At 34.6% G+C, this 18649-nt stretch overlaps 3 protein-coding genes and 1 long non-coding RNA gene across 8 annotated transcripts in view; 3 read left to right on the top strand and 1 right to left on the bottom strand.

The window, feature by feature from the left end:
• LOC105163787 (hemolysin A) lies at positions 282-5217 on the bottom strand. Of its 5 annotated transcripts, none has more exons than XM_011082251.2 (9): positions 5097-5217; positions 4537-4618; positions 4343-4422; positions 3341-3443; positions 3064-3220; positions 2370-2498; positions 2035-2121; positions 1355-1399; positions 282-891 (listed from the first exon to the last, which is right to left on the bottom strand). In XM_011082251.2, exons 1-9 carry the CDS (start codon positions 5155-5157, stop codon positions 685-687), a joined length of 951 nt encoding a protein of 316 aa, XP_011080553.1. In that variant the 5' UTR covers positions 5158-5217; the 3' UTR covers positions 282-684. The 5 variants fall into 5 exon arrangements, with proteins under 5 accessions (XP_011080553.1, XP_020549946.1, XP_011080552.1 ...); XM_020694287.1 differs by having other exon boundaries at positions 4540-4618; XM_011082250.2 differs by having other exon boundaries at positions 5046-5213.
• LOC105163786 (photosystem I reaction center subunit XI, chloroplastic) lies at positions 7452-8548 on the top strand. Its single transcript, XM_011082248.2, has 2 exons — positions 7452-7741; positions 7919-8548. Exons 1-2 carry the CDS (start codon positions 7571-7573, stop codon positions 8408-8410), a joined length of 663 nt encoding a protein of 220 aa, XP_011080550.1. The 5' UTR covers positions 7452-7570; the 3' UTR covers positions 8411-8548.
• On the top strand, positions 9238-12950 carry LOC105163785 (haloalkane dehalogenase). The gene is made up of 13 exons (XM_011082247.2): positions 9238-9559; positions 9648-9702; positions 9794-9849; positions 10004-10104; positions 10268-10337; positions 10721-10790; positions 10920-10976; positions 11091-11158; positions 11254-11334; positions 11641-11718; positions 11848-12003; positions 12279-12431; positions 12619-12950. The coding sequence occupies exons 1-13, from the start codon at positions 9428-9430 to the stop codon at positions 12700-12702; spliced, it is 1161 nt and encodes a 386-aa protein (XP_011080549.1). The 5' UTR covers positions 9238-9427; the 3' UTR covers positions 12703-12950.
• Positions 14487-18649, top strand: part of LOC105163784 — a gene marked incomplete in the record, with an annotated part of 5627 nt that continues 1464 nt past the window's right edge. The window contains 12 exon segments of the long non-coding RNA XR_002287201.1: positions 14487-14686; positions 14977-15105; positions 15358-15414; positions 15555-15653; positions 16127-16207; positions 16290-16408; positions 16510-16611; positions 17587-17703; positions 17801-17869; positions 17987-18053; positions 18440-18493; positions 18576-18649. This is a non-coding gene — a long non-coding RNA (uncharacterized LOC105163784).

Raw genomic sequence — 18649 nt, 5'->3', positions numbered from 1 at the left:
ACAAAATAATGTTGGAGGTCCAAGCAAGAGAAAGGCCCCCAGCTTTATTGAAAGCAGAATGAAGAGCTTATCAGTATGTATAACAATAGTGGCAGGGGCAAAAGAGTTTATAGGAGACATTATATGCATATCATGTTGTCCAAATTTAGTTGCTTCAGTGAAGATTGGCTCAACTCAACTACAATTCCCATGCATCCATCTCTATGTAAAACTCTGTTGTTGTCAGCCAATGGGTCCTTTATTTTTTAATATAGAATAAATGATTGATAAGACCCAATTTCACAAAACGTAGGATAAGATGAATAAATAGTTTCTGTTAGTATTTTTATCCAATTAGATAAAATGTGGGATAGAACCGAATTGAAGGATTAGGTTGCCCTCACAGGCCTTGAAAACGGCCCCTAATAATACACTTGCTCTGCCAAACTCTCACAGACTCTTTTGGGGCCATTGACAGCCAACATTTTAATGTTAGCAGATACTTGCAATAATCCGATAAAACTCCACTCAAACAACTCGTTATAGAACGATGATTTTCAGAAAATAAGTTCCATTGAGACTTTTCTGCAAACTCACCCGTTTCACCTACTTTTCCTAAGTTTAAAATCATCCCGTTAGAGCAAATGCAGTTTGCCCGTACGTTGTGCCATATACGAAAGCCAGACTTGCATATTGACCACTTTGTCATATTGCTGGCTGTATGCTTTGTGTACCCCTATGCAATTTAGCTATATCTGCCTTAGCAGCTGAGAGATCTGGATCTTTTGCAGCAGTTCGGCTGAAGCAAGCAAGAAATTCTTTGTTTCCATCAGCCCCCTTCAAGGGAGATTCGATCCAGCCTTTGCACTCAAATCCGAAATCTTGTACACCATTTATGATCTTTGCGAGTACCTAAAATGCCCACGAACACAACAGTAGAGTTTTAGTGATTTTTAGTTGCTTTCTTGCCATTCCTAAGCAGGCCAACAGTGAAACTAGTAGAATGAGACCTTCATTGTTAATGCAAAATGGTTCATTCAATGAGGCATAGAAGGTATTAGGTAAGATATACCTATCCAAACTCCAAATGAAGTGAAAAGAACAGGAGAGAGATCTACAAACAAATAAAGTATGGGAGCAGAATGCAAACTTAAACAAGTTTAGTATATAAAGCATTACAACTAATGTAACAAAACTCCAATCTTTTAGTCAGCCAACCTCGAGGTTTATTTTTGTATCGCACTTATCGGATACAACTTACTGTTGTTCTTAATAGCAAAAATGCGAAACTTTTGTCTTCACACAAAACCATCAAACAAATATTACATAAATACAGCATATGGAATCATAATAAATAGGGTAAGTAAACTCTTACCTCCTGATGCACTAAGGGATCTCTAACAATGCCACCGCCTCCCACCTGAAGGAAAATGCATACTATTTAGTTTCAGCACTAAATTTACATCATGAACAAATTTGTCTAAAACACGGTACACCCAAGTGGCTTAGCCATCTTTCAGACAAAACCTACCAAGCCAAAAATAACAGATTGAACCTTTCCAAGCACTAACATATATACATCCAAAATTCTGTGTATACTGATAAGAGCTCGCATGAAATGATGTATGCTAATGTTATTGGTAACTAAGGACCAGGACTTCAGTTTTCAGTAGAATAAGCTATCAATGACTCAATACTACTTTTTTAACATTGGCTTTGTCATTATTGCAACTACTTTATTAGGGAGCTCAACTATGATTTGTCAACCTTCCCACCAGCTACCAAATGATCCAACTTGGAAGAAAGCTTGAAATAGCTGGCGTACTGAATCGATTCTTTTATATTGGTAACAAGCTGATGAGACCCTCATATGTGATTAAAAGACTATCATTAACTTTTGCAAAGCCATTTGATTTTGCATTAGCTTTTGGGAGTATGACAGTTTCATAATTACATTCCCTTTAGTATTTATCTGAATATAACCTGATCTAATAATCAGAAACCGGGAACATAAGAAGTACCAAAGCAAGCAGGATAATTGATACTTATACATACTTGTGATCTGTGAGCCTCAAATTGAGGTTTAATCAGAGTAACTAATGTCGCGTCATCCTTCATCACACTAACAACAGCAGGCATGACCTGCAAATTCAAACGTCGAAAAAGCAAAGGCAAAACAAAGTTACTGTGCACTGAAAAGTAAAGGAGCATGTTGGATGAAGATGAGAGATCAATAAGACCAGTTATATTGCCAGTTTGATTTTTTCCTTTGAAGCAAGAAAGGGATAAACAATGGAATGCAATTTTATACAGGAGATGTAAAAGAAATGACTGGGTGGAGGCACAACAGTTAACAGGCAAAAATGCAAGAGTTGCCACCAGTAGCTTACCATTAGTATGGAAATAAAGGAAAGGTCCAAAGTAGCTAGATCAACCTTCTGTGGGAGTTCAGACAGATATCTTAAGTTTGTCCGTTCAATGACCTTTACATGATCATGTCGACGTATTTTGTCAGCAACCTAAACAGAAACAAGAATCCTATGCTAATTAGATGATCATGGCATGCAAGCATGCAAGATAACGCAAAGTTAGAGATATTGAAGATCACTCCTAAAAACTGATGTCTTGAGTCATCTTCACTTTTATTAGCAGCTTTTATGCAATTTATTATGTAAAGAAGTACATAATTGAGTCTTAAATGTCACGAAAACATATGTTCTCTCAACAGTTTTTCTGGATTCCAAATACTATTATAGCACAGGCGATGATGGTTCTCTAAGTAGGCGTTTGTAAATGTTATATTTACTTTATCTAGCCTGTGATGAATATGAAAGACCTTGCCTGAAAATACGCAAAATTTACTGTTGGTAGCACAATACCAAAATAAACTGTCTATTTCATTAGCTTAAATCTGATGAAATTCAGCATCTTCAAGAAGGCCTAAGGCTTGCTAGGAATTATTTATTACGAATGATAGTTGGACAGCCGATTTGTCATCTCACTTATGATGAAATAGTAGATCTATTGGTTAAAAAAGGAAACAATTAAGACAGCCTCTTAAAAGATTAAATTCTGAAGTCATACCTGTCCATAGCCCACATCAACACCATAGACAAATGAAGCACCATGCTGAAGCAAGCAATCTGTAAATCCTCCGGTAGAGAGTCCTGAATCAAGAGCCACTTTTCCAGTAACATCAATCTCTAGTTGTTCAAGGGCAGCCTCTAACTTATGTCCTGCTCTGGATTATATATTGACAGAAAAGTAAAGAATGGTCATGTTGATACAGAAATGATTACTGAAATGCCACTCAAAATAGATACAGACATAGTCACATGGGCTGTTTCAAGAGAGTAATCACCTACATACATATTTCGGAACTTCAGCCTTGATCTCCACTACAGATTTATCAGAAACGGGAGTTCCACATTTGTTTACTACTTTTCCATCAACAAACACTTTGCCTGAGAAATAAAATACAATAGCAGAAATAGGGGTTAAGCATGGAGCATGTGAGCAACAATCAGGTTCCATCATCAGATATGTTCACAACTCCACACCAAAGAGGCAATGCAAGAAGTAAATCAGCAAATTTCAAACTTCAAACAAGGAAAACCAGAGACGCTACGTCCATTATGGGTAGAACCTTAAAGGCATTAGCATTTACTATTAAGCAAGGACCTAGAGTGTGTGAGCTGAGGTAGATAACAGCAAAGAAACCGCTGAATTTTCTTATACCAAAAATGTGTTCTAAGACTCCAATTCCCAGTATGTCGGCATGTACTTGTCCAAATTATTGCAATGTAGTGGCCTCCTTAGCTTTATTATATAAATTCATCAGTTTCTAACAACTAATAGCAAATATCTGATGAGTATTGATGGCACATTTATCAATGGGTCAATGGTCTCAGGCACATAAGAAGTATTCAATAATAAGCACAGAGTGGTAGTTTGGACAGGCAAAACGTGTCCAAACAAAACAGTTGACTTTTTCGCTATGATGAAATTTAAAACACGAAATAAGAGGAAAATTTTTAACATTCTGCAGCCAGAATGAGCAAGGGGTTCGTTCTCAAACACCCTTTCTTGAATGAAAGGCAAAGAGTATGAGGATGTAAGTTCAGCAACTACTATTGCATTATTAGAATTTGATGCACTAGTACAAAAATATGATATTTAACATTCTTTTCAAATCACACATACTATGGACACTCAGGTTTTTAATATGTCCTATGAACATATGAGTTTGAACTAAAAACAAACCAAAGTCCTCGAATGAATTCCAAGTATCTGCACTTATACACGTAGAAAAGAGTTATCATAATGTCCATGAAGCATGGAAATTCATAGCTCAAGAGCCTACCCTGAGTGATCCATGACTGTATGAACGTTCGACTATATTGCTGAAATCTTTCAAGACATACTTCATCTAGTCTCCTTTTCCTGAAAAATCAAGCATGTTGTAAGCAATACAATAAGATAGCATTCACGGTATTAAGACATTGCTCATTCTATAAAAAAGAAGAGCAAAACAGAGGTGGAAAACGTTGCAACTACTTCCTCTGTACTTTAATCTTCTCCGAACTGGAAGCAGCAAAACACCTGACAGGCTGATGCATTGGGGCCTCGGCCCACCTTGCTGATCAACAGTAGTAGAAACAATCAAATCCATAACCAACAAATTCAGAAGAAATTAAGTATCAACAAATGTATGTGAATGACACACCGAATCACAGACACATACACAAAAACATATAGAAAACACACATGCTCGACCTAGCAGACGTCTCAAAGACACCATAAACAGATGATTCTGAGGTGAAATTCAGCAAGATTAAAACTTTCGAGCACTTTAATACTCGGGCAACAATATTCCACAAGTTTAACAAGAGCTAACTTGCCAATTCCGTCAATCAAGACCACCCACTTCAGGTATTCGTGTATTATAAATCCCAACAAAAAATTTCAACAAAAATTGCATGAATAGCAAAAGACCTACAATTCTTGCTTTTCCATGTATCTTTTTCTCTACCATATCATCAACACTGAAGAAAAGAAAATGTTACCGTATAGCATGGGGGATTTAGAAGAGAAGAGTGTGAAATCATTGCCGTAACTGGAAATAGAGGCGCCCAAAAAGCGCGACATGGGGACTTTCAGAATCTGTTGCAGTGCCATTTTGCATTACATTTCTGGGTTGTGAATCATGAGCAAAAACCCCTTCAAGCAGATATTATTCCGACAGACATGAACGAAAGAATAGGTTTTGTGCTTTTTTGGGCAGGATTGAGAGCCCAATTGTATTATGGGCTAGGCCCAATTATAGTTTCCATTTTGTAAGGAGTGTGGATTATTAATCGAAAATTCTAATTCAAATCAGATTTGATGAACGATCATATTATAATTGTAGAATATTTAAAATGAGTTTGAATTAATGGGTTACAAAGATTTAATTATAAATGGCTCGAGTTGGGTCGATTATATCTACTTTTTTATTTTTAATATTCACAGAATTTAAAATTTTTAGATAATAATAAGATGACAATATTTTTAATACAACTTATAATATAATATATCAAAAATTTATCTTTTAAATATAAAATAAAAAGTTTTTAAAGTATTAAAAAATACTGTATTTTTCAGAACAAATCATGAGATAAATAATTGTACAATCAATTTCTCCATGATTCTTTATAAAATTGAATTATGAATTTACAACCGCAATAATAATAGTACATGTTGGTTCATTATAAATTATTATTATATATTGATATTTGATATGCTCATTGAAATTTATAATATCATTATATATTGTAAGTTTGTTAAAAAAAAAAAAAAATGATCACATATGAATTGCAAGTTCTGACTATATCATAAAATTCTTCACTTTTCTTTAATTTGTTTCTCATTAATTCAAAAAATAATAATCTGCTAAATGTAAAATAGTTAGTAATATATAGTATAATTAATTCGATGAACTTAAAATCCATCACCAGCCCATATACATCATCAATCCACTTAAAATCCATCACCAACCCATATAGGACTTATAATGCATTATGATTATAATTTATAGTAATATCTTTCATCAATTATATTATATTAGTAAAATTATTTTCGATAAACTAATAAACTAATTTTATTGAATTACACTGCCACACATAAAGCCGTCTAAGTTATGAGATTTTATCTAAAGATTGCTAGCATGTCGTTATTTTTTATAGTAAAAAATGGATAAAGGTGGACCGTAAGCCAAAACGACCTTTATCGGGCTTGTAAACAACTCCTTGTGTGATGGGATTGTGGTATAGATTAATGCATGATAATATAAGGAATAGGTGGTGATTGTTTAATAATCTTCTATCACATTTTTTTGTTACAGATTGATATTAGGCCCGCGTTTGTATTATATGGTTAAGGATTTTTTATTATACTATCGTGTCATATCCAGATAATATATGAATAAGTGTATTATATGGCGAAGAATCATTTATTACACACTCGTGTCACATGGAGTACTGATGTCGCATTTGCATGTATTATATGCGGGGATTACATGTATTTTTGGTCCCGTAATGTAGGTTATTTAGTGTTTTCCTTTTAAATTCTAGAATAATATTTTCGTCTTGTATTAATTTTTGCAATTTCAGTCCCTTTTAACTTCATAGGTTAATTTTCCATTAGCGAGAAGGGTGAACTTTTGTGAGAAAAAGATTGAAATTGCAAACATTAAAAAGAATATAAATCAAAATGTTACCATCTAAAGTTAAAGAATAAAAATATCAAAAAACTTGAATGCGATACTAAAAATGGATTCAATTTGCATCTGCAATCTACTTTTAAGTTATAATATTATAATATTATATCTTATAATTTAAAAGAGTATTTATATACTATGGATTAATATAAGGGTAAATTACAATGAACTCTGCTGAAATTTATCATATTACGAATACCTCCCTCGTTATTTGAAAAATTACAAATACCCTTTGATGTTTTGATGAAATTATGTAATCCTTAAATTGAGGTATGAAATTGTCAACTTTATTCTTATTGTATCTTTTAGTTTTTTTAAAAAAATAAAAACTTATAAAAAATCGAACGAAGTAGATGAAATTTTTTTAAAAATTATAAAAGAATAATCCACTTAATCTTAAAAAAAATTTAAAAAAATAAAATAACATTATAATTTTTAATCCACAAGGACATTTTAGTCAATTCACCATAAAACTAAATATAAACCTAATGACCGTTAACATCAGAAGGGTATTGATAATTTTTCAACAACGAAGAGGTATCATAATTATACTAAATTGCAGGAAAGATCGTTGTAATTTAATTTACCCTTAATATAATTGACACGAAAATATATGATAAAAAGATTGAGAACAATTCAACCCAAATGTGGATAAGGGATAAGGTAAGAGAAAGAAGCCACCCAATGAAAACCATTCCTGTCCAACACATCACAGCTGAGAACCACAAATTCATCAGCAAAAGATATCATTTTTGCTCACTCAGAATACAGATTTTGAGCAGGTAGCTATAAGCAGCTGTGGGGCTTTCTTCTATCAGCCAAAACTTGCAGAAAATGGCAGCGGCTGCTTCCACCATGGCCAGCCACCTCAAGACCAACTTCGCTTCCTCATTCACCAGAGCACTCGCCACCCCCAGAGGCATCTCCGGCGCTCCATTCAGAGTCTTGCCCTCCACCTCGAGGAGGACCTCTTCCTTCACCATCAAGGCTGTCCAGTCCGACAAGGTATACTATATATATTTACTACATGGAAGGTGTTCTTGAATCTTGCATTCATCCAAGGTTATTACAACTAGGAAAACTGACCAATTCAAGAATCATCCAGTTTTTCACACTATCCTATGTTTGTTACAATGTAGAAGGATCATAACTATTAGCTCTAATCTCATCCCTTTATTGCAGCCTACTTTCCAAGTCATTCAGCCCATCAATGGTGATCCATTCATCGGAAGTCTCGAGACCCCAGTCACATCGAGCCCTTTGATCGCCTGGTACCTATCCAACCTCCCGGCCTACCGGACGGCTGTCAACCCTCTTCTCCGGGGGGTGGAGGTGGGGCTGGCCCATGGCTTCCTCCTCGTCGGGCCGTTCGTGAAGGCAGGCCCCCTCAGGAACACCCCCTATGCAGGTGGAGCGGGGTCCCTGGCTGCAGCAGGCCTGGTTGTGATCCTTAGCATTTGCTTGACGATTTATGGGATCGCATCATTCAAGGAAGGCGAGCCATCGACTGCGCCGTCATTGACGTTGACTGGGAGGAAGAAGCAGCCTGATCAGCTGCAAACCGCTGATGGATGGGCTAAGTTCACCGGCGGGTTCTTCTTTGGTGGGATTTCTGGTGTTGTTTGGGCTTATTTCCTGCTTTATGTTCTTGACCTTCCTTACTATGTGAAGTAGAGGGGAGTTTTGAGTTTATGTGTAATTATTATTGAGGAAGGAGAAATGGAAGTTCAGGATGTTGTATATTTCAAGATTAAGTGCTTTGATGTATGAAATTTCTTTAGCTTGAGTTGATACACTTATTTCTTGATGAAATTTATATGTTGAGTGGATTCTACCTGGCGTTTGTATACAATCAATCACACGACAAGTATATGAATAACTGCAATGTGATTAGTTTGGTGCAGCCAAACCTGATTCAGAAAAAGAACATGAATTGTTCAGATAAGCTGGATTCTTGGTTTTGACAAACTTCAATTATGAATTTATGACAAATCTTGCGTGCAAATGAGACCAGCTCTTTGTTGCTAGTTTCCTAATTTGAAATCCCTTATCTATTCTATCTAAACAACAGTTTCAGGCGTAGTTGTGATATTATTTTTATAGTTTGTGAATGAAAATTACCATGATGGCTCAACAAACTAAGAATGACTGTAAATTGAAGAATGGCAAAAGATTTTGAGTACAATCCATTTTGCATGAACTATGAACAAAAAATTTCACATAGTGAGTGAACCACAAACTTAACATTTGTGTTTTTTCGTCGGGCACGCGCGTGCACACACATATATTGTATTACAAAAGAGTTCAGATGGCTCTGGCTTAATGGCTTTAGTCACCACGACGGATCATGAGATGGCTCTAATACCATAGATTGCTTACAAATTACCACCAATTTAGTTGTCACATCGACAGAAAGAATCAACCACATAATTATTGGATTTCTTACCAATTGATGCAACGAGGGTCGTCCTCATGTTGGTTTACTAAATAAATGAGATGAAAATGGCAAAAGAAAAGGGAAAAACTTCAATGCCAAGAATGCTTTGTTGTGAAATTTAAGTGACAAATGAGAACCAGAAAAACCCTATCTCTAATATGATACCAACTTTAGTCCCAATTTTTATTAGGAAGTAGGAAGCAACTGTCATAACTGTCACTGTATTTGGAAGAACACTCTCCCTTCCAATTTCAATGGCACTTTGCAGTTTCTCTGCTTCAATTTCATTGCGCAAACATCATCATCCTCTCATATCAACCCTTCCAACCCTCCCCAGAAAGAAAAATTTCCTACGCACCTGCCGATCAAGCAGTGAACCCAATGAGGTCTGAATTTTTTTCTTTTTTTTCTCTGATTGTTTTTCAAATGGGGTTTTGGATTCGATGTTGGTATTTGAAAATGGTGATGATTCAGGATTATTTTTTGGATGCTCCAGTTTCAGTTGGAGATGGGTTTTCTTTCAGTGGAGGTAGGAACTGGGGATTTCTATGCTTTTGGGAAATAGGGCTTCATTTGTACGGTTCTTTTGAAATGAAGTGTGTTCTTGTTTTCTTGGATAGGGAAATATTCAGATGAGCCAAGCCCTGCTGATGAATGGTTCAAGCAAGGAAAGATTGTAAGTTTCTTGGAACTCTGTTTTGTTCTGTTGAAAGAAAAGATTGTAAGTTTCTTGGAACTCTGTTTTGTTCTGTTGAAAGAAACTATGTTTATGTGCAATTCTCAAATTTTGAGTATTTTGGAGGGTTGATGTTCTGTGTTTACACATTAAGGTGAAAGCACACCCTGTTGGTGGCACTGGTGAGAAGGCGAAGGATCCGATTTTTGGACTTGCTATGGCGGGTTCTTCGCAGGCCTCGACTGATCTGTTTAGGTAATTGATTTAGAACAACTTTGAAGAATTATGAGGGTTGTTGAGGGCTACAAGTGTAGGATTAATTGTTATGATGGATTACCGATGAACAGTATTATACAGATATTGAGGATGGATTATTTGCAGGGATTACCAATTGAAACGTGCTCATTTTGTGCAATAGATGGTTTTGCGTTGAAAGTGGAAGCTCTGCCAATCCTCCGGTTGTTCTAATTCATGGTTTTCCATCTCAGGTTTGTTTGTTCATGTTTTTGTACCTAAACAATTAATGTATAAGAATCTCAATGGCTGTTGAGATTAGCTTAAAAAGAATTACATCATTACATGCTTTCGACACTTATAAGCAATTAATATCTTAAAGAAAAAAGCACATTGGTGAAGTCTAAAGTTTTAGAAATAGCTTCCACCTACGGATCGACATCGTAATTTTTCTTCGTTGCATCAGATTTGCTAACATGTTACTGGTGGATCCTCAGTTTCTATTGGTTAGGTTGTATTTAGTTTTAATGTCATCGACTATCTAAGATGAGCATCACAGGTTTTTTTCCAGTCTGTTTTCAGATGTTTAATGAGAAGAACCTGATAATATTCTTCTTGCTTGTTACTTTTGTTATAGGCATATTCATATCGCAAAGTTCTACCAATTCTCTCTAAGAATAATCATGCTATTGCTTTTGATTGGCTAGGTAAGCTTAATTCCTACTGTTGATAGAATTTATAGTTATTCCAAAGCAGCTTCCGTTTCCTGAGTTATCATTCAGTATTACCTGCCAAGATTCGAGTTAGCACTATCTAGTTTTCCACTTTTCTTGCAGGATTTGGATTTTCAGACAAGCCTCAACCGAAGTACGGATTTGACTACACTTTGAAAGGTATGTGCATATGAACTTAAGAAAAGAATATTACGACATAAGCTTCAGTTACCATGTTATTTCAAATTGCAATGGAGTAATTTCACTTCTTAAAAGTGTCATTTTGGCTCTCAGAATATGTGGAGTCCTTGGAATCTGTCATCAGTGAGTTCTCAAAGGATAAGGTTACTCTTGTTGTCCAGGTATTACGTCATTTCATATTTGGATATAAACATGTAAAATATTAAGGAATGATTCTCATAGCCCTTCGTCGTGTTATTGTTGCCATTCTTCTCAGGGATATTTTGCACCTGTTGTTGTCAAATATGCTAAAGATCATCAGGAAAAGCTTAATGATCTCATTCTACTCAATCCTCCAGTAAGATCAGCTAAAAACTTTATTACCATGCTGTTCAACCCTTCTCCGTTTTCCCTTTTACGCTCTCACTATTCGATTTGCAAATGCCGAAAAAAGAAAAAAGAAGTGGCGGGGATGGCATATATTGCATCCGTAGATTGGTTTGATCAATCCTTATTCACCTACACATTTCCATTCTTTTAGAACTACACTTAAAATTGTTAATTAAGTGAAGCATGATTATCCCTTATGTGTTCAGAATTTCTAGGTCCAAAAGTGAATTTAGCAACTTAAATCTGAAATTCTCCTCTCTTTTGTTTGCTAAAGCTGACAGCAAAACATGCCAACCTCCCATCAACGCTTTCTATATTCAGCAACTTTTTGTTGGGAGAAATTTTTTCTCAGGTGGGTTGATCAAAAACTATCATTTATAATTATGAAATCGTTGAAATTAAAACATCTTTTTTTCTTTCTTTCTTTTTCTTTCTCCACTTTGTTGTTCTGATCTTTATTTTATTACCTCTTCAAAATCAGGATCCTTTAAGAGCCAGTGATAAAGCCTTGACAAGCTGTGGCCCTTATAAGATAAAGGAAGACGTTGCAATGGTTTATAGAAGACCATACCTCTCCTCCGGTTCTGCTGGTTTCGCTCTCAATGCAATTAGTAGGTCGATGAAAAAGGAACTAAAGGTGCAATCTCTTTGCTAATTCATTTTCTTCCGTTTTCAGCCTACGTTTCCAGTTAACGCTTCACGCACTACCATTTCTTCAAGGGTGAAATTGAATTCGTCAGAGTTCTTTGGATGCATGTGAATTTGTTATTCTATATTATTCACTACTTGCTTATATTCAGAAACACGTGTTTTCTCCTGTGTTTGAACTCCTAATTCTTCTGTAACCAACATCCACTTTATTTGAAAAACTTGAGTGCTTATTTGCTTGATATCATTCTGTTTATTTCGTAGGGATTTGTTGAAGAGATGAGAAGAACACTTACGGATGAGAATTGGAAAGTCCAAACAACTGTTTGCTGGGGTCAAAGAGACCGCTGGCTGAGCTTTGAAGGTGTCGAAGATTTCTGCAAACAATCCAACCTTCAACTGATCACACTTCCAATGGTAATTTTATGTTCTGAAGACGATGCGTTTGACCTTGTTACACATTATAGTTGGAAGAGTTGTGAAGAATTCTGCTAACATATTCTACAACAATCTGATCTGTTAATAGTATACTCGTCTTGCGTATGATAGACGAGCTTTTCATAATTTGTGGTTGAAAAGATCCATTCTGCTGGTATGTTTTCAGGCTGGGCATCATGTGCAGGAGGATTGCAGCGAGGAAGTAGGGAACTTGATTGCTGGAATCGTAAGCAAAAGAAGGCGTATATGATACTATTCCGCGAATGCTATGTGATTTTCAGGCATCAAATTTAGTACATATCAATGATGGCGAGCACGAAAATGCAAGTAAAACCATTTGTACCATCTTCTTTCAAGTTGGACACAAATTGCAGCTTCTCATTCCCAGTTCAATATGCTCCCAGGAATGAGTTACTTTTCAGTTGTCGGATTTGGGGTGTTTGGGTGAACTTATAAACTTTTTAACATATTTTATTAAACGTCGAAAAGTGTTTGATAATTCTTTTTTCAAAATGAGCTTATTAGATCTCGAGGCTTCTTTTAAAAAGTAAGAATTCCTCAACGTGTTTTAAATTTTTAACAAACTCCGTCAATTTTGATTGTATATTAATTACAAAGTTGTTGTGGCTAACATCCTATAAATTGTGTAATATTATTCTATTTAGATACTTTAATAACTTGTTTTTAAAAGATGATTTGGAGGGTTTTCGGGTGAGTTTATAGGCTAGTTAAAGTATCTTATAGGATGATTTGAGCTTATAAGATGTTATAAAATATTTGTTAAATTTAATAGAAAAATAATTTATAAGTTCTAAAAATAGGATGTTACGAGCTTATAAACTCTTTAAAGAAAAGTAAGGAGTCGTTAACTTATTTTTAAAATCTTATTAACAATTTTTTTTTAAATTACTAATCTCTTATAATAAGATTTAAAAAATTCATGCAAACACTTTACGAACCTATTTTAAAATAAGATTTAATATCTTATAAGTTTAGGAAAACACCCTCTTAATGTTTTTTAATCTTCAAAAAATATCTTACAATAAGTATAAAGTTTATAAAATAATTTAAATAAATTTAGCCAAAACATCCTCTTAATTGAGAAAATTAAGTAGATCAAGAAGATTTTGACAATCAATTAAAACCTAAGGGGCAATTGTAAAGGGTTCTCCCCTTCCCCCCTAATTTGTGTTTATTTAACTTAATATATATATTTTTTTTGTATAAAAACAATCTCGATGATATTTAGATGAAAGTTTGGAATTATAAATTTTACTCTTAATTATATTTTTTTATTATTTTAAAAAATTGGACGAGGTGGAAGAAAAAAGTTTAAAAATTTTAAAATGATTGTCCATTTAATTCATAAAAAAAATTATTTTTTTTTTTTTGCAAATGAGTAAAATTAAAATATATTTTGATCAATTAACTAGAAAAATATGGATGAAAATCTAACGAATTGAATAGGTTGTTAGACGATTGTTAATATAAAAAAATATGGACGATTTTTTAAACAATGGTGGTATTTATAATTATACTAAATTTCAATAGAGTTTGTTGCGATTTACCCTTCCAAAAGAAATTAAAAAAAATGGATAGTATATAACTATTATTTTTTAATACTTATTTCTTAATTATTTTATATTCTTTTAACAAAAAAAAATCAATTTATCAAAATGACAACCGAAATATGAAATCAAATCAATTAAAATGATTCGACAATATTAAAAATTTTAATTTATTTGGTAAAATTGAACTCTTATAATTTTAAAGGTTATGGGTCCGAACCCTACTTTATATGTGGGATGTTGTTTATACTATATAATGTGTGTTATTTTTACAGTAATAGTAGATGTTGATTAAATTTAATTTATTTGATATTATCAATTAAAATATGATTGTTGCAGTGATTTATATTAGATATTAATATTCCATAAGAGTAATTATAATTGATTTTTTTTTTTTAATAAAAATTAATTTATCTAAATTTCTATTCGATTCTAATAGATTAGCGTTCTACCGGAACACCATTGGACGCGCATTAGAAGCGAGTGGGCGTCTTTCTCTCTCCCTATCCGGTTACGACTCTGGCAACACTTTCTTCTACTTTGCGTCGTCTTCCCAATCTTTTCCTCGTTTTCAAGCAAGATTCCACCACTTCCCACCGTTGACCTCTACATACACAAATACATACAATGCCTACTTATCATGTATACGTCAATCATCTTGAAGTTGTATGTCAAATTTACTCTGCTGAAGTCCTTTATAAGTATTCTTGTCACCCCGCCCATGATCGCTGCTTTTGGATGAAAATTGATACGTGTATGTACGTGGTTTTTCATCAGTGTTTTCTTGTTGGATTATAGCATGAATAGTTCTTCAAATATTTAACTTCTTGCCAAGTTCTGTGGGTGAAACTGTTTGAGTTCAATTTTTATATGTTATATTGCATTTAAGTCGGATTGATGTGTCTTTGATGGTTACTTGAAGAGCCTGGATGAGTGATGATTTTTGGTGGTTTCAGATGGTTACTGATGCAATGATTGAACCCAAAAAGAAGAGATCTTTCATGTGCAGTTGCCTTCCATCGGCAATTCTACTTTCGGCAGTTTTCTTTATAGGGAGTGCTTTTTTTGTCACTGATTACAAGCAGGTATTTCTGCTTATCTTTGGTCTTGACGATTGTGAAGTTGTGTATGCTCATTGGTGGGACGTTAGAAGTACTTATTCACTTTCCCACTTGAGGATTTGAGTTCAGTGTAATTCTCAGTTTGTTGTGCTGTGTGCTTATTTAGCACTGGTAGTCATGTCAAGAGTTGATATTTTAGGCAAAACAGTACTGTTTGATTGTGGTCACTATGATTTTTAACTAAGTTGAATTGTTCTCGGACCCCTTTACCTGCAGAGGTTTTTGGGATGTAATCTTTACCCAGTCAAGGCTGCAAAATCCAAGATCTGTGAGGTTTGTATAGAATTTCAGCAATTATGTGTGTGTATCTTGAAGTGGTGGTTTTTCTAGTGTTTTATGTGGAAGTTTATAGCATCAGTTCTTTGCATGTATGAGATAATGCTTTACTCTGTACCTTGGTGTTCTTCATCTAGAATGAGTGCAGGCCTGATGGAACTGAAACACTGCCTAGAGGTATTGTTTCTAGAACTACTGATTTAGAGATGCGATCACTCTGGGGCCCTCCTAAGAAGGTACTGATATTCTCTTATTTTATGATGATATTGGTTCTTTAAGCCAGTGCATTTGAACAGAATTGGAAAGATATGGTTGGAAGACCATTTACTTTGGCCAGTATTATGTCCCGGATAATATCTGCTTGAAAAAGTGCCACATTACTAGGATTTGATGAAGATCCTTTTTTATACCAAAATTTGCTCCTAGCTGTTTAGATCTGCTAAAAGAATGTGATCTGATGACCAATTTTTGTATTCATTTTTGAAAAGTTTGACCTTGGATCGCCAACATCTTATCTTTCCCTGACATGGAACTTAAATTTATCAATAGTTATACGGGCTAACACACAAATTCAATTTCAGCATTCTAGTATAATATGCTGAATGTACTCCAATTTTCTGTTTGGAATTATATAATATTTCAGTGTCTACTAAATTACATTTGATTCATCTGACCCATGTCTTCTTTTCTGTTTCCATTCCCACACTAGAAGTTGAAGTCACCAACGAACTTATTGGCTATTGCAGTTGGAATAAAGCAAAAGCAAAATGTAAATGAAATTGTCAAAAAGGTAAGACAATAAAAACCACACAAGCTTCGGTTGTTTAAACATATTTCCTTGGTTTGAATATTTACTACATCTGATTTTTCAGTTTCCACTGACTGATTTTGCCATCATGCTTTTTCACTATGATGGCAATGTCGATGGTTGGAGAAATTTAGAATGGAGCAACAGTGTCATACATGTTTCTGCCATTAACCAAACTAAATGGTATTAGTTCTTCATCACTAGTGTAGAGTTTGCTCTTTTATGTTAGAAACATTTTGAGATATCTCATGCGTTTGGCTTTCATGTCTCTGTTTTTCACTTAGGTGGTTTGCCAAGCGGTTCTTACATCCAGATGTTGTTGCACAATATGACTATATTTTCCTTTGGGATGAAGATCTTGGAGTTGAAAATTTTCATGCTGGAAGGTAAATCCACCTGATATCTCTCAGTGTATGAACATGTAATATAGAATGTTATTTTCACAAGACTGTGGAACGAGCAATGTTAAATTTAAGATAATTTCACTGCACCAAGGTTCTTTTTCCCCTTTTCTTTGACCTCATTTCTTACCACATTAGGCTCGTAACCTCATTCTTGTAACACTAGATGCTTCATGGATGAATGTCAGATCTTGCAGCTTTTCTCATTAGGTTTCTGTTTAAAAGTTGTTGCATTAATCTACAACCATACATCATTTTTGTTCTACCTCTCTCAGTATTTTCCTACTTGAACCTGACATTTGCATTTCAGCTAATCATATCAACATGAATGGTGATTCTTGACAGGCCAGGAACTTCCGTTTTGGTCTTCTGTAATTTATCTACCACTATGTGCCAACAGTACCCAACTAAACATAATACTTTTATAACAGCCAAGAAATTTTTTTCCACCAACTTCAGCTCCTTGTATGAAATTTTCAGAATTACTGAAATTGTGCTAAATATTTGTGTCTTAAATTGATGAATACTCATCAGTGTGGCTATGGTGCCAACTACACCTAAATATTAGGAAGTTATCACATAACGAATGAAACTCCATATTTCCCATAAAAGGACTTACTTTGACCTATATGATCTGGTAGATAGGGACTCTCAATCTTTTAATCTATGCAATTGCATAAAATGACAATTATATGTTGATTAATTGCTGAAGGTTATGATGTAGTGCAATCACTATTTGAGTCCTCATTCTGAAAACAGAGCATAAGAGTCCTTGTCTTAGTAGTTGGTGGAGACACTACCTACTGTTTAAGATTTTCGTGCAATCTCACTTATGTTTTGATGATGTTATGGACATGGAAGTGATAAGGAAGACTGATAAACATATGTATTAAAGTTTGCATCTATACATTAATTAGATTTAGAAATATACAACTAACTGATTGTTTTGTTCTAATGCAGATATCTATCAATTATTAAAGAAGAGGGACTTCAGATATCACAGCCAGCAATAGATGCTGACAAATCTGAGGTGCATTACAAACTTACTGCACGGGAAACAAGTTCTAAAGTACACCGGTACCCTACTTTTGAACTTTGAGATTTGCACTAGACAACAGCAGTAGTATTTATTATTAGTCTGAGTTTCCTCTCTGCTTATTTTATGTGCTCACAGGAGGGCTATCAACTTACGCGGTCCAGGAAGGAGGTGTTATGAAAATAGTATGGAACCTCCATGTACAGGGTAAGTTTACTTGCTTATGCAGAGAAACAAGTGGGACGATGGTACTTCGTTTTGTCATAAATGCACGTTATATGATTTTACAATTTATGTGACATCAAAATTTTGTACATAACCCAGGTTTGTTGAGATGATGGCTCCAGTTTTCTCAAGGGCATCATGGCGTTGCGCATGGTACATGATTCAGGTTTGGGATTACACACTTGTATTATTGAATGGATCAATATTTATTTTGTTTTGAGTACCGATCACAGAAAAAGAAGGAAATTAAACACAAGACACAAATTTTACATGGTTCAGAATGCTCCTCTGTAGTGGTCGCTCAAGTTAGGATAGAATTTTGTACAATTCTTACAGACTGTCATTCATTAACTATTTGTACTACGAAACTGTAATTGTTTTATAAATTTAGAAACGTGCCCATGGCAATAACATGTATGATGAAAAAAATTGTGATAGCTGGGTCAAAGAGTATTATCGCATTAGACTACATATGTCAACAATAATATCACAAAGGCATTTCGTATTCATAGCTTGTGTTGAACATTCTGATCTTTGTAATGTTTATAACAGAATGACCTCGTCCATGCATGGGGCTTGGATTTTCAGCTTGGTTACTGCGCACAGGTTTGCCATTTTCATGACGCAGTATCCTTTGGCTGTATTCTTTCTGAAAGTATGTTAACATATTGAAATACATTTATGATAGGGAAATAGGACCACAAATATCGGCATTGTTGACTCTGAGTATGTAATTCACTTGGGGCTTCCGACACTTGGAGG

The sequence above is a fragment of the Sesamum indicum genome, linkage group LG6 (genome assembly GCF_000512975.1).
Source record: "Sesamum indicum cultivar Zhongzhi No. 13 linkage group LG6, S_indicum_v1.0, whole genome shotgun sequence".
NCBI lineage: Eukaryota > Viridiplantae > Streptophyta > Magnoliopsida > Lamiales > Pedaliaceae > Sesamum > Sesamum indicum.
This window is presented reverse-complemented; position numbering and strand designations above follow the sequence as displayed.

Excerpts from the sequence above, each read along its gene's own strand:
- LOC105163787 (XM_011082250.2), bottom strand. The coding sequence starts at position 5,157 with ATGGCACTGCAACAGATTCTGAAAGTCCCCATGTCGCGCTTTTTGGGC. Across the intron at positions 4,423-4,536 it reads AAGATTAAAGTACAGAGGAA|GAAAAGGAGACTAGATGAAG; the intron begins GTAGTTGCAACG and ends TTGATTTTTCAG. Across the intron at positions 2,499-3,063 it reads TTGATGTGGGCTATGGACAG|GTTGCTGACAAAATACGTCG; the intron begins GTATGACTTCAG and ends GTTTCTGTTTAG.
- LOC105163786 (XM_011082248.2), top strand. The coding sequence starts at position 7,571 with ATGGCAGCGGCTGCTTCCACCATGGCCAGCCACCTCAAGACCAACTTC. Across the intron at positions 7,742-7,918 it reads AGGCTGTCCAGTCCGACAAG|CCTACTTTCCAAGTCATTCA; the intron begins GTATACTATATA and ends CCTTTATTGCAG.
- LOC105163785 (XM_011082247.2), top strand. The coding sequence starts at position 9,428 with ATGGCACTTTGCAGTTTCTCTGCTTCAATTTCATTGCGCAAACATCAT. Across the intron at positions 11,719-11,847 it reads TGGGAGAAATTTTTTCTCAG|GATCCTTTAAGAGCCAGTGA; the intron begins GTGGGTTGATCA and ends CTTCAAAATCAG. Across the intron at positions 12,004-12,278 it reads CGATGAAAAAGGAACTAAAG|GGATTTGTTGAAGAGATGAG; the intron begins GTGCAATCTCTT and ends TTTATTTCGTAG.